Consider the following 18,255-nt stretch of genomic DNA (forward strand, 5'->3'; position numbering starts at 1 on the left):
TGGGTGTTCCGTGTCAAACTTTGGCTCTAGTCTTCTGGAGGTCAAAGTATGAAGGCCTTAGGCCTACGCACGTACAAGGCGGTACATGGCGGTAATTGCGACTCAAGAGTTTCACCGTGTACAATGTACATCTGCGGCATGAGAGTGAGAGAGTGAGAGAGAGAGAGAGAGAGAGAGAGAGAGCGCTGTGCAGTGTGTAGCTAATTTGGAATCATGAATCGAGATGCTCATTCTTTGTGAAGCTTGTTCAACTGCATGTGCGAGACCTTTCAATTTATTAGCTTGACTTTGTGAGAATAGCCTGGCTAGAACTTCCTCCCCGGCCAGCACCAGCACCAGCACCATGCAGCTGGTGGGCCATCCGGCATCACAAGGTGGTGTTTTGTGAAACATTGGCCACTCGATCGCACTGGCCAAGTGTATATGAGAGAGAGAGAGAGAGAGAGAGAGAGAGAGAGAGAGAAAACTTTGCGTTTCCTGCTTACAATTCAATTGAATAGAATAGTGAAGATGGAAAAGGAGTGAACGAACTTAATAAAGTAGTGATTGTGAAGATGAAAGCGTGGCTCCGAGTGCCCTTCATTTCGTTGGTGTACGATAAATAGTAAAGGGCGCAATGCTGCAATCCACAAGTAGTGGAACTAATAATATTGTTCATGCAGGAGGCTCAGCAATGCTACTCTCACCAATATTGCTAGTATATACTCTTACTCGAGTTATAACATCCGCGCCTCATCTGCCATAATTAATAGAGATAAGAATGAGCGCCTGCTGCTCCTATGCATGTCTGGGCAATCAGAGTACAAATGTGGAAGTCGTAATCTATCGAACTTTTTCTTCCATGATCATGAACTTGTACTAATCACTATAAGTTGGCCCTCAGCTGTGCCTAATTGATGGATTACAATCACGGACAAATGTTTACTTGATTTGATCAGTAATCAAATATTGCATTATATCGTATTTGGCTCATGATTTTCGGTACTAGTAAATCCTCTTATACATATGTAACTACTACATAGATGGAAATGAGCTGTTGCGTACTTTTCCACGGCCGCTTCGACAATCTACAAGGCTTATAGATCGAAGTGTAGATGGATGTACTGCTTAATTATAATTATAAGGGTGGTAACACTTGCTTTCTGATATCAATGCAGATCATTAGCAAGCGCCATGGAGGCTGCAAGTACAGTCGATGATCAGTCTCATGATTACGATTTCAAATCCTCCGGCGAAAGTAATGAGAAGGGAGGTCAAATAAAACATAATGGCAGCTGCAAGGCAGACCTTGATCATGCCCGAGAAAACACAAGCTGTATAAGTAGTGCTCATGTGATGGACATGAATATTATGCAGGATAATAGATCTAGTGATGACGTTGGGGAATGCGGCGGCGGGCGCACCTATCGAGTTGAGAGTAACTACTCCATCGAGTCTCTCCACCTGGAGAATGATGGCATCCTGGAGGATATTGAGAATAAGTATGACCGCCAACTTCAGGTCTGCAAGGAGAAAAGGTTCGGCCGGCCTCAACGTCAAAGGTAATATACTGAATGTGAAAGGCTTGAATTTGCACAAATGTTCCTACGCACATCATAACCTCTACAATCTCTTCTCTCTCTCTCTCTCTCTCTCTCTCTCTCTCTCTGAGTTTCTGTGCGACATAAGTTTTTTTGAAAAAGAAAGAAGAAGAACGGCAGTTAATGAGAGGTCGGTCGTCGATACTGAATTCAACTTTGAAGCCTCTCAAAAATGTGAAAGGTCTTGCTGAGCCTCGCTCTCAAATATCGAAAGTGAAGCTGGCTGCGAGACAGGAATAATATGGTGGGCTTTCTTGTGGTTGATTTCAGAGGAGGCCGCGCGGGGTGGTTTAGTGCTGGCAAACAGTGGCAGACGTTGGTGCTGGCATATCAAACAATGGGGGTCGTGTATGCGGGAATTGGTACATGCCCGCTTTATGTGTTCTCCTCCTTCACCTTGCAGCAGCCCACAGAGGAGGACTATTACTCCATCTTCAGCATTGTCTTCTGGACCTTTACACTTATCTCCCTTGTCAAATACGGCTTCATCATTCTCAGATTGGACGACCAAGGAGAAGGTACTGCACCTCGTGCCCCTTGGTATTTATTTGTTCTTCGTTCACGAACACAAACTAACCTTTTGTCACGACCCTTCCACCTGCCCTTTTTATACCTCTGAATATTCGCGCATTTTGGATTGAGCAATCAACTGTACTTAACTCACACAACTGAAAGCCGAAAATTGATAGTTATCAACCTGTGCTACAGTCACTCAAATAGAGTAAGATGTCGTATCTCATGTGAGAACATGTTTGGAAATATAGATTGCGCTAAAAAGAACAACAGACAGGCCAGTCATTGCAATACCTTCACAATCAGGAATTGGTGGGTTCACCTTCAACTCTTTCACAAAGAATTATACACCCCTAGCTGGTTCATCAGATGTATTATCATGTATGCGCATCGACCATGAATGCTTTGAGCTCGACTTGCAAAATCATTTTGATATGGTGCTCTGATGTGAGCTGCATAGTGGCACTTCTCTAATGGTATGTGGATAATATTTTGTTGGGTTTCTTGTGGTAAACCTCCCAAATGATAACATACCATACTCACCAATGTTGAGGTGAAGATTGGAGGTACATCTTGCTTTTGGACTCACCTTCGCTCCTGCTTGCTCATGAGGGACACATAGTTTTATTTCGTTGTCAGTCTTCAGAGCCCTACAATGACCCTCCTATGGTGGGTCACCCTAGGAAGGGAAGATCTCCAAATTGTGATTGTCCGAAGGATGGACGTTTCAGCCATCAATGGTGACCATCGAGGCCTTCTATCTCGAAATAGCTTTGCTAAAAATATGCCTTTGCCACACCATGTTTTATGGCTGGTATCTGAAAGGGGAATCACTCCAAAGCCTCAGAATATGTATCTCTGAATGAATCCTCTTTTGTTTTTTGTATAGTTAATAAAAATAGTGACTGGTACGTAGCTTGATTTAAAATTCATGCTTATAGTCCATCATAAGCAGGAAGTGGATGATGTACATGATAAGTAAGAATGGTGGTTTGACTGATGAGCAGGTGGTACCTTCGCACTATACTCTATCCTTTGCAAGCATGTAAATATGTCTCGTTATGGAAGAACTCCCAAGAAAACTACCACCTTAAAGACAAAAGAGGGATCCTTCCAGGACAAGACTGTACAGAAAATGGAGAGTAACAAGAACATTCAAATTCTCTTGTTTGCAGTGACAATGATCGGTGCATGCATGATCATAGGAGACGGCATTCTCACTCCTGCAATTTCCGGTAACATCTGAGATTATACATACTTGGATGTCTAACCATTCAAAACATTAAGCAGTGTCTCCTTGTCAGTTTCTTTGAGTTCCTGTATGCTGTAATTAAAGTCACACCAACAAACATGAGAACTAGAGCAATATTGCAAAAGAACCAGGGCCTGGATAATTTGCAAGACAAATTAATCAAGGCATAAGCTAATACAGAATTGGCTTTAAGGTCACTATACAAGAGATCATAGATTGCATTTAATTTGTCTCAGTATTTTCGTCCTATTTGTCATGACCTCCATCCCGGCCTGCATGCCACACCTAGTTACTATAAAATGGAAACGCATTATGTTCCAGTCTTCATGGTTTGGCAGAACTTGTATGCCTCCATAGACACTAAGGAATTTGAGAAGCCTTCACATTCTGAAGTGCCGACATCTCAAACAACACAGCCATTGTAGTTGCTCGAAGTGAAGGGCTGGATCACGTTTGTTGGGGAGCCCAACATTGTCAGTAGAATAATCCTAAACCATGAATTTCCCTTCAGTAAGGTGCCTGCAGGATCGGGGCTCTTTGCCATCCAATCACAAGGGTTAGGGTAGCAGCTTAATCTGGAATCTTAGATGTTCAGGGGTAGAAATAAAAACTGAGCTAAATCATGCTTTCGATTGTTGCTGTATTACCTACGGCTCTCTTTTGTCCAACAGTTCTTTCAGCAGTTGATGGCTTACGACATGCATCAAACACGCTCAATCAATGTGAGTCAAACAAGAAAAAAGTGTTGTTCACACCACATTAAGGGACTTGATCCACGCTGATGGTTAATCACACATTATGCAATGTTTACTATGCATGCAGCTTCCATTGTAATCATTACAGCAGTGCTGCTCATAGCTTTGTTTCTGCTACAAAGATTTGGAACCAGTAAGGTGGGCTTTCTCTTCTCACCTATTGTGGTGGCATGGTTCATCACAACCGCTATGGTAGGAGTATACAATGTGATGGTACACAACCCGGCCATCTTCAAAGGACTATCCCCTCATTATATCTTCAGCTTCTTCTCTCGTCGTGGCAAGGAGGGCTGGAGGGCCCTTGCTGGTACTGTCCTCTGCATCACCAGTGAGTTTTCACCTGCATCAGTCTATATTTCAGAAAGCCTATGAAGTAAGATTGAAGGTTTCATTGAACTCATTCACTCTGTCAAATATTATAAACTGAACTTCACTGATGAGTGTAGGTTCGGAAGCAATGTATGCAGACTTGGGTCACTTCAACAGAATCTCCATGCAGGTAGTATCAATAATTAAGTATAGGGAGCAACCTCTGATTTAATGTTACCAGTTTCACACAGTTTGATTATAACCTGCACACATATCATTAGCTCTGTAAACTGTCGCACTTATATCTTCTTATAAGAACCCTTAATTAGGCTAGATAATTAGCTTTTTCAAAGCAGCCAAGTTCATAATGGCGATTGAGTAAATTAACGAGCAAGAATGGGACCTCTAATTGGAGACGTCTGCCTTGCTATGCAGATAGCATTTGCCTTCTTCGCATACCCATCCAACATCCTGACATATGCAGGGCAAGCAGCATACTTGACGAAACACTTGGACAATGAGGGTGTCTTCTACAACTTCATACCTGAAGTGGTGTTTTGGCCCATGTTTGCCATTGCCACCATGGCTGCCATTGTGGCAAGCCAGTGTTTGATATCAGCATGCTTCTCCCTTGTGAAGCAATCAGTGGCACTTGATCTCTTCCCCAAAGTGCGCCTCATCCACACATCTGAAAACCATGAGGGCCAGATATACTCACCTGAGGTCAACTATTTTCTTATGGTCCTCTGTGTTCTTGTTGTGCTGGGCTTGCGCAGTGTGGACAATCTTGGACATGCCTATGGTACTGAGCATCAATCTCTCTCAAGAGTTAAGCACCTCAAGTCCAGGGACAGATAAAATAAGAAGCTTAGCGTGTTTTGTAATTATTTTGCAGGTGTTGCAGTGATCATGGTGATGTTTATAACAACAATTTTTTCTAGCATTGCAATGGTGGTGATATGGAATCTATGGCTTCCATGGGTGCTGTTGTTTCTTGTGGTATATGGAAGCATTGAGGGTGTGTACATATCAGCAGTTATGAGCAAGATCTCCCAGGGCGGCTGGCTGCCATTCCTGGTGGCAATTTTTATTGGCCTGATTATGTACACCTGGGTGTATGGAAGAGAGAAGCATCATGCCTATGAGAAGGCCAACATGGTGACTCTGCAGGATCTCGGGTCATTGCTCAATTCCCCCAACACCTCAGTCAAGAGGGTGCCAGGCCTTTGCATTTTCTATTGCGAATTTGAAGATGAAATACCTCCTCTCATGCGCCACTACCTTCGCAACATCAGATCACTCCACAAAATAGTCATCTTCACCACAGTGAGTTATTGTAAAATCCCAAAGGTCCCCTATGACGAGCGCTTCAAATTCTCGAACTGTGAAGGCTATCCTGGCCTGTTTAGATGTACAACCCTCTACGGGTATGCTGAGGAACGATCCTTTCTGTGGAGTGCCTTCTGGGAGGGGATGATGGACAGCCTCAGACTCCACTTGCAATTTGCCTTAGTTGAACCGGGTCCTCTAATCGCCAATCATCCACTTCAATGTCTTGGCTCGGGAAGTGCAAATGCTACCGAACAGCCCACACAAACAGTTGATCGTAATGGGCAAGAATCAGGGCCCTTGAGGGACATGGCTAACTTAGAGAAGGCTCTTACAGAAAGGCCAGTCCTGGTCATTGGACGAACTCGGCTTGTTACTACAACCCGTGGTTTTAGCAACTGGTTGCGGAAGGTGTTTTTGGATATAATCTACAGGTTTCTTTACTCCAGCAGCACCTCTGCTGCTGCCTCTCTCAAGCTCTCAGTCCCTCCCTCCAACCTGATGGAGATTAGTATGCTTTATGAAGTGTAAAACATTATCATTATAACCACTTCAGCTGTTCCTCGTACCTTGCCTGTGAAATATAACGATATTCAAAGTTCACAGAACAAGGCATAATTCAGAACACCCAACTTGGCACATATATTGGTGCATGCTTCAATGCCACTTAACAACCTAGTAGCTCTCATTAATTGAAGCATGCACTTTCCATTGATGATCATAATCGGATGTCTGTGCATCAAAATGAATCCGGACACACCTTGGTTGCGACACTGATTTTGTAGTGCCCTCGGGGAGGTCACCTAATAAAAATGTAATTTATCACGTGAGTTCAACAGAAGGGTATTTAATGTTCTGAAAACTTACAGAAATATATATGCAAAAAAGCTTTTTTTTTCAAATTTGAAAAAAACTTACAGATTTTTAAAAAAAAGGATACATTATATTCTTAACAAAACTCACAAATAAGGGGTTTAACAAACATGTTTTGAACGCACGTGATATGGTAGTTTTACACATAGTGAACCTCTCTACGTAGTGCCCTAGTGATTGTGAACAGAATGCAACACCTGTCAAATGTTTTTTCATCTGTAAATATGTAACAAACTTGGACGTCCCAAGTCAAGATTCTATCGCAACACAACAGAGATTCACTTCAAAACAGTAAATAAAATTGACACGGCCCGGCATTATCATGTCTATATATATCCTATAATTCCTGTATTTGCGCTTGTTGTTGCATGGCTTTACAGTGCAAGACTCTTATTGAAACTTCTTCTTGAGCCTTCTCTACTACAACCTATTGTTTTTTTGAAATTTTGCTCCCTAGCTATATGCAATTTTCTTGTCATTGGTTGGTAATAAATGATACTTTCCTGCCTACAACCACTAATCCAATTGGCCATGGCATCTCTATGCAAAGTGAAAAGCTTGACAACTCCACTTGGTGAGACATCATCTATAACAAATTGGTCCATTTTCCTTCTTTTTTACCTTTGGGATATGCTACTTCAAGGAGTACACTTATACAAGGTCCTTCCTCTTTAATTCTTTGGTAATTAGGTTTAGAGTCAAGGAATTGTTTCTGTTTCCATTTTTGTGTATATATATGTGCAATGGCAAGTAACTTTTGCTCATCTAGTTTTTTTGAAATTTCTAATTATATCTTGTTTACCAATTTTAAGTTGGCAATAAAAGTTTCATTGGTAGTATGACATATAGTACATAAACTAAATCGAATGGAGTAGTGTTCAAAGTAGTATGGTAAGCTGTATTTGCCCATAATGCAGAATGCAAATGTATTTTTCAATCTCTCTTTCTTGAACTGACTATTTTTGAGAGGACTAAGACTAGAATCTTATTGGTATATTCAGCTTGTCCATTGGCTTACACGTGATAGGGTACAAACTTGTTATGAATGATCATAAACTCATTCTATCACTTCATTCAAGAAGTGTGTATCCCTATCACCAACTATTTTAATAGAAAAACCATATCTTGTAAAGACATACTCTTTTAAGAACAAAGCCGTTTCCCTTGCATAGTTCTTTCTAGCGGCCTTTGGCTCAACCCACTTGGTCAATTAGTATGTTAACACAATGATATATTGAGCTCGACACTTATATGTTGGTAATTGAATCAATCCTACAAATTCTATGTCCCATTTGGTGAAAGCTCTTGGGTGGATGCATGAATAGGTGGTACACTAGCTACCCATTTTTGGGGGTGGTAGCAAGGGGGTGGGCTGTTTGGTAGCTAGGTAAGTAAACATTGAGAATCTTTAATAAGGTTTTATTTGAAAATTGTTCATCAAAAGGCTTGAGCAGCGAGCTGGATTTAAAAACTTTAAAAATTATCTTTTCAGTTTCAACTGTGTGTGTGAAAGTAGTGCGGGGGTGCCACCTTACTCCACAATCATGATGCCTCCTGCTCGTCGACGGTTGCAGAGGGGAGGAAACTCGGGTGGCCAAGCAGCTCCTGCAGCTGAAGCAAAATCAACCACAATTACTGGGAGGCGGAAGAGGGCCCGTCATTCATCTCCCTCGTCTGATCCACCCTCGGACTCCCCTGCTAGAAAGAGGAAGAAGAAGGTCTTGACTCCTTCACCAAAGCCCTGCACTCCTATAGCAAAGAAACATTCAAAAATGGCAGATGTTGTAACCCCCAACACTGAGGTACTACTGCATCTTAGTGTTGCTAGCTGTCTCTGCACAATTTATTGTTGTAACTTGTTTCCAAGGTCCATGTAAGCTCTCTTAAGCTTGCTTTAAAGCAAACCTAAGTTAGAGGCTAGATGTTTGTAGATACATTCAAGCTAAATAAGCTAATGTGCATGCATTCAAGCTTGCATTGAAAACCCGTGTAGAGGCATGCATGCATGCATTCAAGCTTGCATTGAAAACCTATGTAGAGTCATGCATGTATTCAAGTAGATATATTTGTGCACATTGCATTTTTTACTGAACTTCAATTGGCTGGTTGCACATGCATTCATGTCTTGTGTATAGTTGGAACCGTACTCGTATGGATTGCAAATCATAGTGCTATGAAGAAGCATGAATCAGTGATACTCTATCAGTGTGGTAGCTACCACCTGCCATACTCTTTGAATATAGGGAAAGTGCATAAGAGATCATCAAGATTGTAGCATTCAACATTCTGCAAAAAACATAACAAGTTGGTAGCATTATGTTAGCCAGCTACCAATCAAAAAGTTCATTTAGCAAAGAAATACCAAGGTGGTAGTTACATGGTAGCTATCTGTCTGGGACGCATGTAGTTGTACCACCTATTCATGCACATGCCCAGCCTGCTTCTACTCCTGCTCAGAGCAACAATTGATGTTTAATGGGAAAACTTCTGTAAAATTGTGATATTATAAATGCTCACCATGCATAAGTTATCTAAGTTTTCAGTAAATTTATGGCCGTGTATGTTTCAAGCTTAAGTGTTGAACCATACTCCAATCATACTTCCATACCCGTATGTGTTTGTCGTATGGAAACAACTATGGTCTTATGTTTTTCCCTGTATTTTACAGGGAAAAGGCCATTGGTGCACTCCATATGTGCCATTTGAAAGGAAGATAGTTTTTTGCATGACAAAGCCTAGAGCACATGAAGTATACGACCTCCCCAACTCTGGAGTGGATGCTCGACTGCTGACTGAGGCAGATTTCACCAACAAAGATTGGTTGAAATGCTTTAAGGAGGTGCCGAAGAAGGGCAGCAAAGTAAAATATAGAGATGTGAAGCCAGAGCTCTGGAACAGGTTTTATGTATTGTTCACATCCTTGTATCAAGAACCTCCTGGCAATTATGGTATGGAGGTGACTAAAGGATTTGCTAGAGGCTTTCTATATGAGCACTTGAAGGGATAGGTTGACTGGGCCTTGTTTTCAGAAAGTATTGTCACATATATGGATCCAGGAAAATTACATGCAAAGAAGCAGCGATGGGCAGCTTTCCATTCCTCCCCTACCCCTAACAGCTCATGGCGAATGACGAGGACTCCAAATCATTTGGAGGCACCCCAGGAAACTCCGATCGATATAGTGGATGATGTGCAGAAAAAGAATTTATTTGGTCCACCGTCTCTTACAGAGCTAGATATTGTTTACAACATGGTTGTAAGTAAGCATTCTTTTGCATTGTCAGAGTATAATGAAGCTTTTAAGAAGCTGGAATTGCTTCAGGCTTATGTGCACCAAAATGAAGGTGCCAACCTCCTAGTGGAAAAGCTCAGAGGCCAGTTGAAAGATGCAAAGGCTGCATTACTAAAGGCAGAAGGTAGCGTCGATGATGTGGATGCAATGCAGGTGGAGCAACTTAAAAATACTGTCGGTAGGTTGTCGCTAACACTCCAAACGTTGCAAGTGGTAGTTGAGGAGAAGGCACCACTTGATGCTATGGATAGTGCTCTAAAGAAGAGAAATTTTACACAGAAAGTGGAGGAGTGTGCACAGGCGCGGATGGATTTTGTGAAGACCATGCAGGTCAAAAGAAGTACAGTTTTTTTTGTCTGCACCTCCACTGAAAGTTCCACCTGTGGATATGGGCACCTTGCCTTTGGACAAAGTTTGCAGTGCTTGTGGGTTGACGATGTACGACGATGATGCACTTGGCATGTTTTTGCTGCCCTGCAATCATGCCTTTCACATGTACTATTTTGGCCATCTTGTTGTAAGCAAAGAAACATGCATGGAGATGGGATGCATGCGACCGATTTCACATACCATGCGGTCATCAATGATCCTCGGTAGTACGAATGCCAATTTCCAAGGAGTGCAATCAGACACCAAACCCATCAGTGCCCTTAAGCATGGACCATGGTATACATCCTGCTGCATTTTGTAGCATTGAGCTTAAATTTATCTTTTTTTTGTGTTTTTGTTATCAAGGGAACCCTGTTAATTGTAGCTACTAATACGACTGGTAGCTACTAGTACAATACTGGTAGCTACCACTCTCATAGTGTCAGCTATCATGCTAATCCTGGTACAGCTAGCTACCAGTATGGCTGTGGATACCATTCTTCCATGAGCTACTATTCTCCCATGGAAGTCTTGCTAGTGGCAAGGTAGCTACCACTCTTCCATTAGCTATTGTTTTACCATGGAACTCCTACTGGTGACAAGGAAGTTCTCACTGTCAACCCTGGTAGCTACCAGTATAATAGTGGTAGCTACCATTCTGCCATGAGCTGCCATTCTGCCAAGGAAGTCCTGCAATTGACAACGTGGTTACCAGGATTGCATTGGTAGCTGCCATTTTGCCATGAGCTGCCATTCTGCCAAGGAAGTCCTGCAAGTGACAAGGTGGCTACGAGGATTGCATTGGTAGCTGCCATTCTGCCAAGGAAGTCCTGCAAGTGACAAGGTAGCTACCAGGATAACATTGGTAGCTACCATGATAGCATCTGTAGCTACCATGATGGCAGGGGGCAAGGTAGCTACTAGGATAACATTTGGTAACTGGTAGCTTATTAGTGCTTGCCTGGTAGCTTCTATTGTCATGCTGACCCTGCATCTAGCTTGAAAACTTGTTCTTAAGTTCTTATTCTGAATAACAGAATTCAAGGTGTTGGTACATGTTGAGAAGGAAGATGTTTTAGATAAAGGTTGTTGCCAAGATTTTATTCTGTTAACCACCACTGTTAGATTGCTTACTACTAGGATAGCATTGGTGGCCCCTATGTCATCTTGGTAGCTCTCAGTCAGCCAACTACTAGGATGGCATTGGTAGCTACTAGGATAGTGCTGGTAGCTATCAGTTCTTGCATGGTAGCTTCCACTATCAGCTTCCATTGTCATGTTGTAGCTACATGTAACTTGAAACAGCAAGTTCTTATTTCCTTAATACTTTTCATGACTGTAGAGGCTGAGCCAGAGACTACAGTTGAGAAGGAAGGTGTGTTAGAGAAGTATAGTCCTGAGAATGGAGATCAAGCAGAAAATGCTCCTTCATCAATGAAGGACAATGAAGTGTCAGCCATAGCCACCAGTCCCTCCATCTTGTAGACCATACAAATGATGCAAAGGGAAAGAAAGAGAAAGATGACAGGTGTTATTTCTGGTTTTGTTTTTTCCTAAAGGTAGATAATATTGTTTAAGGTTCATTCTTGTTGATTGTTTCTTCTCTCTTGCAGATGGAGCTGCCAAAAAGCCTACAGAGGATGGAGAAGGGCAAACAAAGACATCAAAGGACCAATTAGCCATAGAGACTAGAGGCTTTTTGGTAGATGGAGCTTCCAAAAAGCCTACAGAGGATGCAAAAGGGCAAACAAAGACATCAAAGGACCAATTAGCCATAGAGACTGGAGAAAATAGTAACATGGAATCTGGAAGAAAAGGTGCTACAACAACCAGAGTCAGAAAAAGACTCCAAACATAGTCTCGATATTTTTGCTTTGTAGCCTATCCCCATTTTTGGCTCTTTTCCTAAATCTTGTCGTCGTTTTTGGCTTTGTAACAATTCTCCATTTCCTATGAATTAAGAAATCCAAAATCAATTTTTTTTTGTCCTGTCCATCATTGTTGTTTATCTCATTATTGTTTTTATGTTCAGATGCTGCCACTAGCAACATTGACAATCTTGATCACATAATAAGTATGATAGCATAGTCTATTATGAAAGACCCTCCTGATGTAGATGGTTCATTTAGAGTAGAGGGCCAAGTCCCATGTGCTAGCAGCATTGATGACCAAGAGGATAAAAACACGGAGTTTTTTTTCCTCAGTACAGGTGAGGACACGGAGATTATCATGAAAAAGTCTGAACCAGGGAGGGAAAATGGTAGTGCATCTGTGGATGCATGTGGTGATGCAAGTTGTGCAGTTGGTGCAGGTGGTGTAGGTGATGACATGGATATTACAATTGATAAGTCTAAACCACCTCGGGAAGATGGTGACGCATCTGTGGATGTAGGTGGTGCAGTTGGTGCAGGCAATGCAGGTAAAGACAAAGAAATTATCATTGAAAAGTCTGAATCACCTTGGGAAGATGGTGATGCATCTGTGGATGCAGGTGGTAAAGCAAGTTGTGCAGGTGGGGCAGTTGGTGTAGGTGAGGACACGGAGATTACCAATGAAAAGTCTGAACCACCTCAGGAAGATGGTGATGCATATGTGGATGCAGGTGGGGATGCAGGTTGTGCAGATGGTGCAGGTGGTACAAAATATGTAAGGCACATGATGGGATGGTGTCTCGACAAAGGAAGGATGGAGGAGGTGCACGTGGTGTTGCAGATTATGTTAGGAACGATGATGGGACAGTGTCTCATCCATGGGAGGATCCTGGGAACATATTGTTTGAGAGTAATCCACCTCTAATCCTTGATATTAATGGTGTCCTGCTGACTTCATTAGACAAGAGGTACCATTCACGGAAACCTGCCTACTGGAATGATCTAGAAATTGTAGACATAGCAGGGGTGTTTGCTGGGTATAAAAGGGATGCACCTGCATTCTTGGATTGGTGCCTTGTGCACTTTGATGTATTTGTGTGGACCTGCTGCATGAAGACTAAAGCAGAAAACCTGTTGAATGCCTGCTTTCCTGATCAGTTTCCCAAATTCAAGGAAATTCTTGCACAGCAGGATTGTGTAAGAGATGCTAGATTCAAGATAACTGGTGGAAAGCCTGTATTTTACAAGAAGCTAAGTGACTTCTAGGAGAAAAGAGGTCAGTACACTACAACGTCCACAATTCTAGTGGATGACACACAGTACAAGCAGCTGTGGAATCCTCCAGACACTTTCTGCATTATGAAGAATATGGAAAATTAGAATCCCACTGAGATTCAAGGATATCTTACAACAACTGTAAGATCTTGGCTCACGGCTTGGCTTTGTGCGGAAGATCGCCTCAAGTATGCAGAGGACTATGCACTGCCAAGACCGATTGATAACCTGAGCATTATGATCTCAAAGCAGTGGCGTCTACAGTATTACGGCTAGATATATTATCCTGACATGTAACCATGATAATCAATGTAAACAGTCAACCATTTACTGACTTATGGAGTATTTTGCTCACTTGTAATGATGACACAATGTAGTAAAGCAGCTTCCAATGCTCAATGTAGTAAAGCAGCTTTTGTTAACTTGTACATTTGTTTACATTTTCGCATTGTTCATCACTGCACCTCCACAGTTTCACAATTATAAGTACTTAACACAGCTTCCGATAGCAGGAAACGTTAAGGGCAGCTACCAGTCTGCATAGTAGCTACCCTTGCAGCTACTTAGCTACACTTGTTTAATTTTTCTATGTCTGTTGTGGAGATGATTTATTTCTTATGGCTTAATGTACACACGGGAGTACTGGTGGGCACTTGGGTTGGTTCTAGTGGTCATGATCATTCATGCATCAAATGTATTCACCATTTACCAGAGTCACCTGTCCATTGTCTCTTAGGACTCGCACATGCAGCCTCGAACGTTCAAAAAGTGCTGCCACATTTGCACGCCCCTACGCTTATTGTGAACGGCTCCTTATCGTCCCCAACTTGATGACCCCCCCCCCCCCTCCCCCCTCACAACATTCAGCTATAACGGTGCCGATGGCGAAGGCGGGAGAGAAGCAGGAGCCTGCAAAAGACTGCTAACACCTGCTGCTGCGGGCCTGCAAAAGCTGACCTTATCCTCTGTCAACACAATTGTTGAGCAACGGCCTGTTGTGCATGTGCGAGATCCGTCATTGGTTGGCTGTCCGGTCAAGGGCATCGAACCCTTGAATGGCCGGCTGCATGTGCGAGTCTTATCTGGAGTTGCCCTCATCTCCTTCTTTAGGGAAAGTCTTTCGACAGAGTGTTCATGCGATCTGCCTCAGGATATCACATAGGCATTCTAGACATGATTCAAGCAATTGCAAAACAGGGTGATGCTCAACACAAAGATTACGGAGATCCCCCAAAGAAAAAAAAAAAAGAAAAGATGATGAAGGGCCATCAAAAGCAGCTTAGATTAGAACTAGGAATGCTATACATCAAAAGGAGTGCTATTGTAAATAGCCTCATATGTTTCTAAGGAAAGTAATAATTTTCTTGTACGTCCCACTTTCTGCATTGGGAACTTAATAGCTCATACAAGGTGGGATTGCAAGGCGGCTTCATGCTCAAAATTTGATAGCTTGAACTCATAGGGATTTTCTTTTGCTTGTTCGTACCAAACTCCTTTGACAACAAATGAGCCGGCATTGCAAACATTCCCCCATGCATCTCTTATCAAAGCTTTAGTTTGAGTCTTTTCTGCTGTACATTTCAAGACATAGAAATCCACAAGCTCCTTATTGTCATGAGGAGCTATAACAGCAAAATTGTCACCAACATGAAGTGCATCACTAAACGGATCATGGTGTCCTTCATATGCAAACTCTTCAATCTCATCATCATCTTCGACATCATCTGTAGGTTCAAGGGTAACATAATTCCATGCAGAAACGTGTGATTTTTTCGAACACCTCCTCCAACTGCCTTGCAAACAAGCACTACAAAAGCATGAGAAGTGCCGATACCTAAGAAGTTTTCCATTTGTTAAGGAGTAGCCACTGACACAATGTAACACACATGCATTAGGCACAGATTTACAATCCCGACGTTGGCTTCTATCCACATCACCTACTTTGACCTCCCAGAACAGTCGAGTAACTGGTCGTACCTGCGAAGAATACATGGTTGTAGCACCATTGGACATGGTTTCTCTCAAAAATGGCACCACATCTGCTGCACATTGTAATTTCACACAGTCTGGCTTTAGCTACTCCTGAGTGAGATGCCTCTTAATAACAGCACCTGCACCATCATGTTTGCCCTTCCCATGACCTGAACCTGAAAAGTGATGTGTCATTTTCAAACTTGTCAGTATTCCATATCAAGCAACAAAATAAAAAGGCCTCTTTGCTTTGAACTACGAGGCTGCTCCATTTGACCAGACCTAATGTTCTTTGAGCGATATGCCTAGCTCTTTCAACCAACCATAATGGAGCATAAAGCAATGCTGTACAAAAAGAGTATCATTGCTTTTATCATCAGATATATAGAAATGATAGTATTTTTGGACACTACTTGCAATCCTCACATATGTAATGTGAACGAAGATTGTCACCTGGCTAGAAACCAATGCATCGATTGGATCTCGTTCTGTTCTTTGAAAGTGTAATTTTTCAGCGAAATCCACCACTGACACTACCACATCTTCAGGGAAGATATGTAGACAATCTTTAAACTGCTTGGCCTGCCATCTGTAACAAAATTGTGCTTTATAAACTTACTCAGATGATCCTTGAACAGTATGAAAAGCTTCCCGCACTACATCTCCTTGTGAGGAAGAACTTTTCTTTTCTTCTTTTTCCCTGAATCTGTTTTGCCAACTTCAAGGTCTTCAAAAATCTTAACTGTTACCATGCGTGCACCATTTAACTCTTCAATCGAGCAAATTGGTAGCTTCTTTGAAGGCCCACAAAAAGAGCATTCGCCAATCAAACACTTTAGTGCAAAAAAAATTGACCCGCTAGCCTTCGAGCATAAAACTGACTCCCAAAGCTTTGTAAGGCTAGGGCACTAATTTGTCGAGCACTACATTTCAAATCTGCACCACAAATATCACATTGACAACTACTCTTTCCCATGCACACCATAATAAATCTACTTTATATGGTTTACAGCATCCCTCAAGAATGACATTTGAATATGAGTGATGCAAAAGCAGCTGTAGCAATCTCGAAGCTTGCGTACAAAATAAGGTTTCAGCTTTTCAAATGTCCTTTGGTGAATTTGTACCTTTGGGTGACTCTGTTTGAAGGCAAGAAAGAATTCTACCTACAGTAAATAATGATATTTAGTACACTTATTGGCAAAATCATAACTTATTGTTGACATGCAAAACTGAGATCAATCTGGTGGGAGCTAGTCATAAATAAGAATGGTAACTAATACTTTTGTGATCAGTGGAAGGATAAAAGTTACAAGAGCCTGAGTCTAATAGTAGAAAGCACTCTAAGACCTGGTTGTTATCAGACTACCTAAGGGTAGCTGCCAGGTTAACAGTGGTAGCTACCAGGTTGACAGTGACAGCTACCAGGTTGACAAAGATAGCTACCAATCCACCAGGATTGCCATGGCAAACTAGTAGCTTCCACCAAGATTGCCATGGCAGACTGGTAGCTTCCACCAGGATTGCATGGCAGAGTGAAGCTATTACTCTTTAAATGGTAACTAATATTTTGTGATGAGTGGAAGGAGAAAAGTTACAAGAGCCTGAGTTAATAGTAGGAAGCACTCTAAGACTTGTGGCTACCTTTACCATGAGTAGCACTGTAAGGCTGGTTGTCATTAGACTACCTAAGGGTAGCTATCAGGTTGACATTGATAGCTACCATGTTGACAGTGATAGCTACCAATCCACCAAGATTGCCATGGAAAACTGGTAGCTTCCACCAAGATTGCCATGGCAGACTGGTAGCTTCCACCAGGATTGCATGGCAGACTAGAAGCTATTACTCTCAGAGTGATAGCTCCAGCTAGCACTAGGATACTGATAGCTACCAAGTTGACAATAATAGCTACCAGTACACCAATACTACCATGGCAATCTGGTAGAAAGCACTATCAGACTGGTGGCTACCTTATCATGACTATGAGACTGTAAACTAGCAGGTTGAACATGGTAGCCAGCAAATTTACCAAGAACACCATGGCAAATTGGTAGCAACCCCTATCAGACTAGTAGTTACCTTTACCGAGGACAACATGGATGCTACCAAAGTCTGACAGTGGTAATTATAAGGATCACAGTGGTAGCTACTAGTCATGTATAGTAAGCGGCAGTGGTAGTTACTAGGTCTAAAGCAGTGTGCAACAATAAGCAAATTGTACAACAATCAACTGAAGTACAACCAAACCAGTGCCATAATTGTCAATGAAAATAAGCTTGTAGTTACTCAAGAAGTTAAAACAAACCTAGGGTTGCTCAAGAAGATGCATTGGGTGTTTATCGAATACTTTGCGTGCAATACGCTTTCGACACACATCCTTTTTGTTGGGCGATACGCGAGTATTGTGAGTCCAAAAGCTCACCACTATGGCCTTCACTTCCTCTGTAATTACACTATTTGTGTATGGTTGTTGCCCACACAAATGCAATGGTAGTTCTGTATGATTATGTTTCAATCGAAATCTAGCTACATAGAAGTTCCTTTGATGGATACCAAGAAGCCTCGATGCAGCTGCTATATTTGGTCGTATGCTTGTGGAATTCATAACCATCATGATACTCGCCCGTTTAATAAACAACTCTGCCGAGATTTTTGGTCTCTTGATTACCTTGAGAGTGTTGTGCATTCCATTAATCAATACCTTCTGCTCATCATTGGAAACCTCACCTCCTGTAGATTGAATTTTCAGGTCTCTCAATGCTTGATGCTTGAGAATGCTCCTGATGATTTCCTCCTTTGCCTTGTTGTCAAGACCCTCTGTGCACTGCTTGAAAAACTTGATCACCTGTGTAGTAATTTTGCGGT

The 18,255-nt window shown here is 42.0% G+C and overlaps 1 protein-coding gene and 1 pseudogene across 4 annotated transcripts; both read left to right on the plus strand.

Annotated features, from left to right (window-relative positions):
- Positions 1-256: 256 nt before the first annotated feature.
- Positions 257-6,563, plus strand: LOC147431852 (putative potassium transporter 17). Of its 4 annotated transcripts, none has more exons than XM_086494324.1 (9): positions 257-374; positions 1,158-1,541; positions 1,851-2,098; positions 3,101-3,328; positions 4,017-4,067; positions 4,168-4,428; positions 4,547-4,599; positions 4,845-5,211; positions 5,305-6,563. In XM_086494324.1, the coding sequence occupies exons 2-9, from the start codon at positions 1,174-1,176 to the stop codon at positions 6,267-6,269; spliced, it is 2,541 nt and encodes an 846-aa protein (XP_086350450.1). In that variant the 5' UTR covers positions 257-374; positions 1,158-1,173; the 3' UTR covers positions 6,270-6,563. The 4 variants fall into 4 exon arrangements, with proteins under 4 accessions (XP_086350450.1, XP_086350451.1, XP_086350449.1 ...); XM_086494323.1 differs by lacking the exon at positions 257-374 and adding an exon at positions 461-697; XM_086494322.1 differs by lacking the exon at positions 257-374 and having other exon boundaries at positions 461-1,541.
- Positions 6,564-12,366: 5,803 nt separating this feature from the next.
- LOC147431853 (uncharacterized) lies at positions 12,367-13,694 on the plus strand (annotated as a pseudogene).
- The last annotated feature ends 4,561 nt before the right edge of the window (positions 13,695-18,255 follow it).

This window comes from Adiantum capillus-veneris, chromosome 21 (assembly GCF_014529385.1).
Source record: "Adiantum capillus-veneris isolate H3 chromosome 21, ASM1452938v2, whole genome shotgun sequence".
NCBI lineage: Eukaryota > Viridiplantae > Streptophyta > Polypodiopsida > Polypodiales > Pteridaceae > Adiantum > Adiantum capillus-veneris.

Excerpts from the sequence above, each read along its gene's own strand:
- LOC147431852 (XM_086494324.1), top strand. The coding sequence starts at position 1,174 with ATGGAGGCTGCAAGTACAGTCGATGATCAGTCTCATGATTACGATTTC. Across the intron at positions 4,068-4,167 it reads ATCAAACACGCTCAATCAAT|CTTCCATTGTAATCATTACA; the intron begins GTGAGTCAAACA and ends CTATGCATGCAG. Across the intron at positions 5,212-5,304 it reads CAATCTTGGACATGCCTATG|GTGTTGCAGTGATCATGGTG; the intron begins GTACTGAGCATC and ends ATTATTTTGCAG.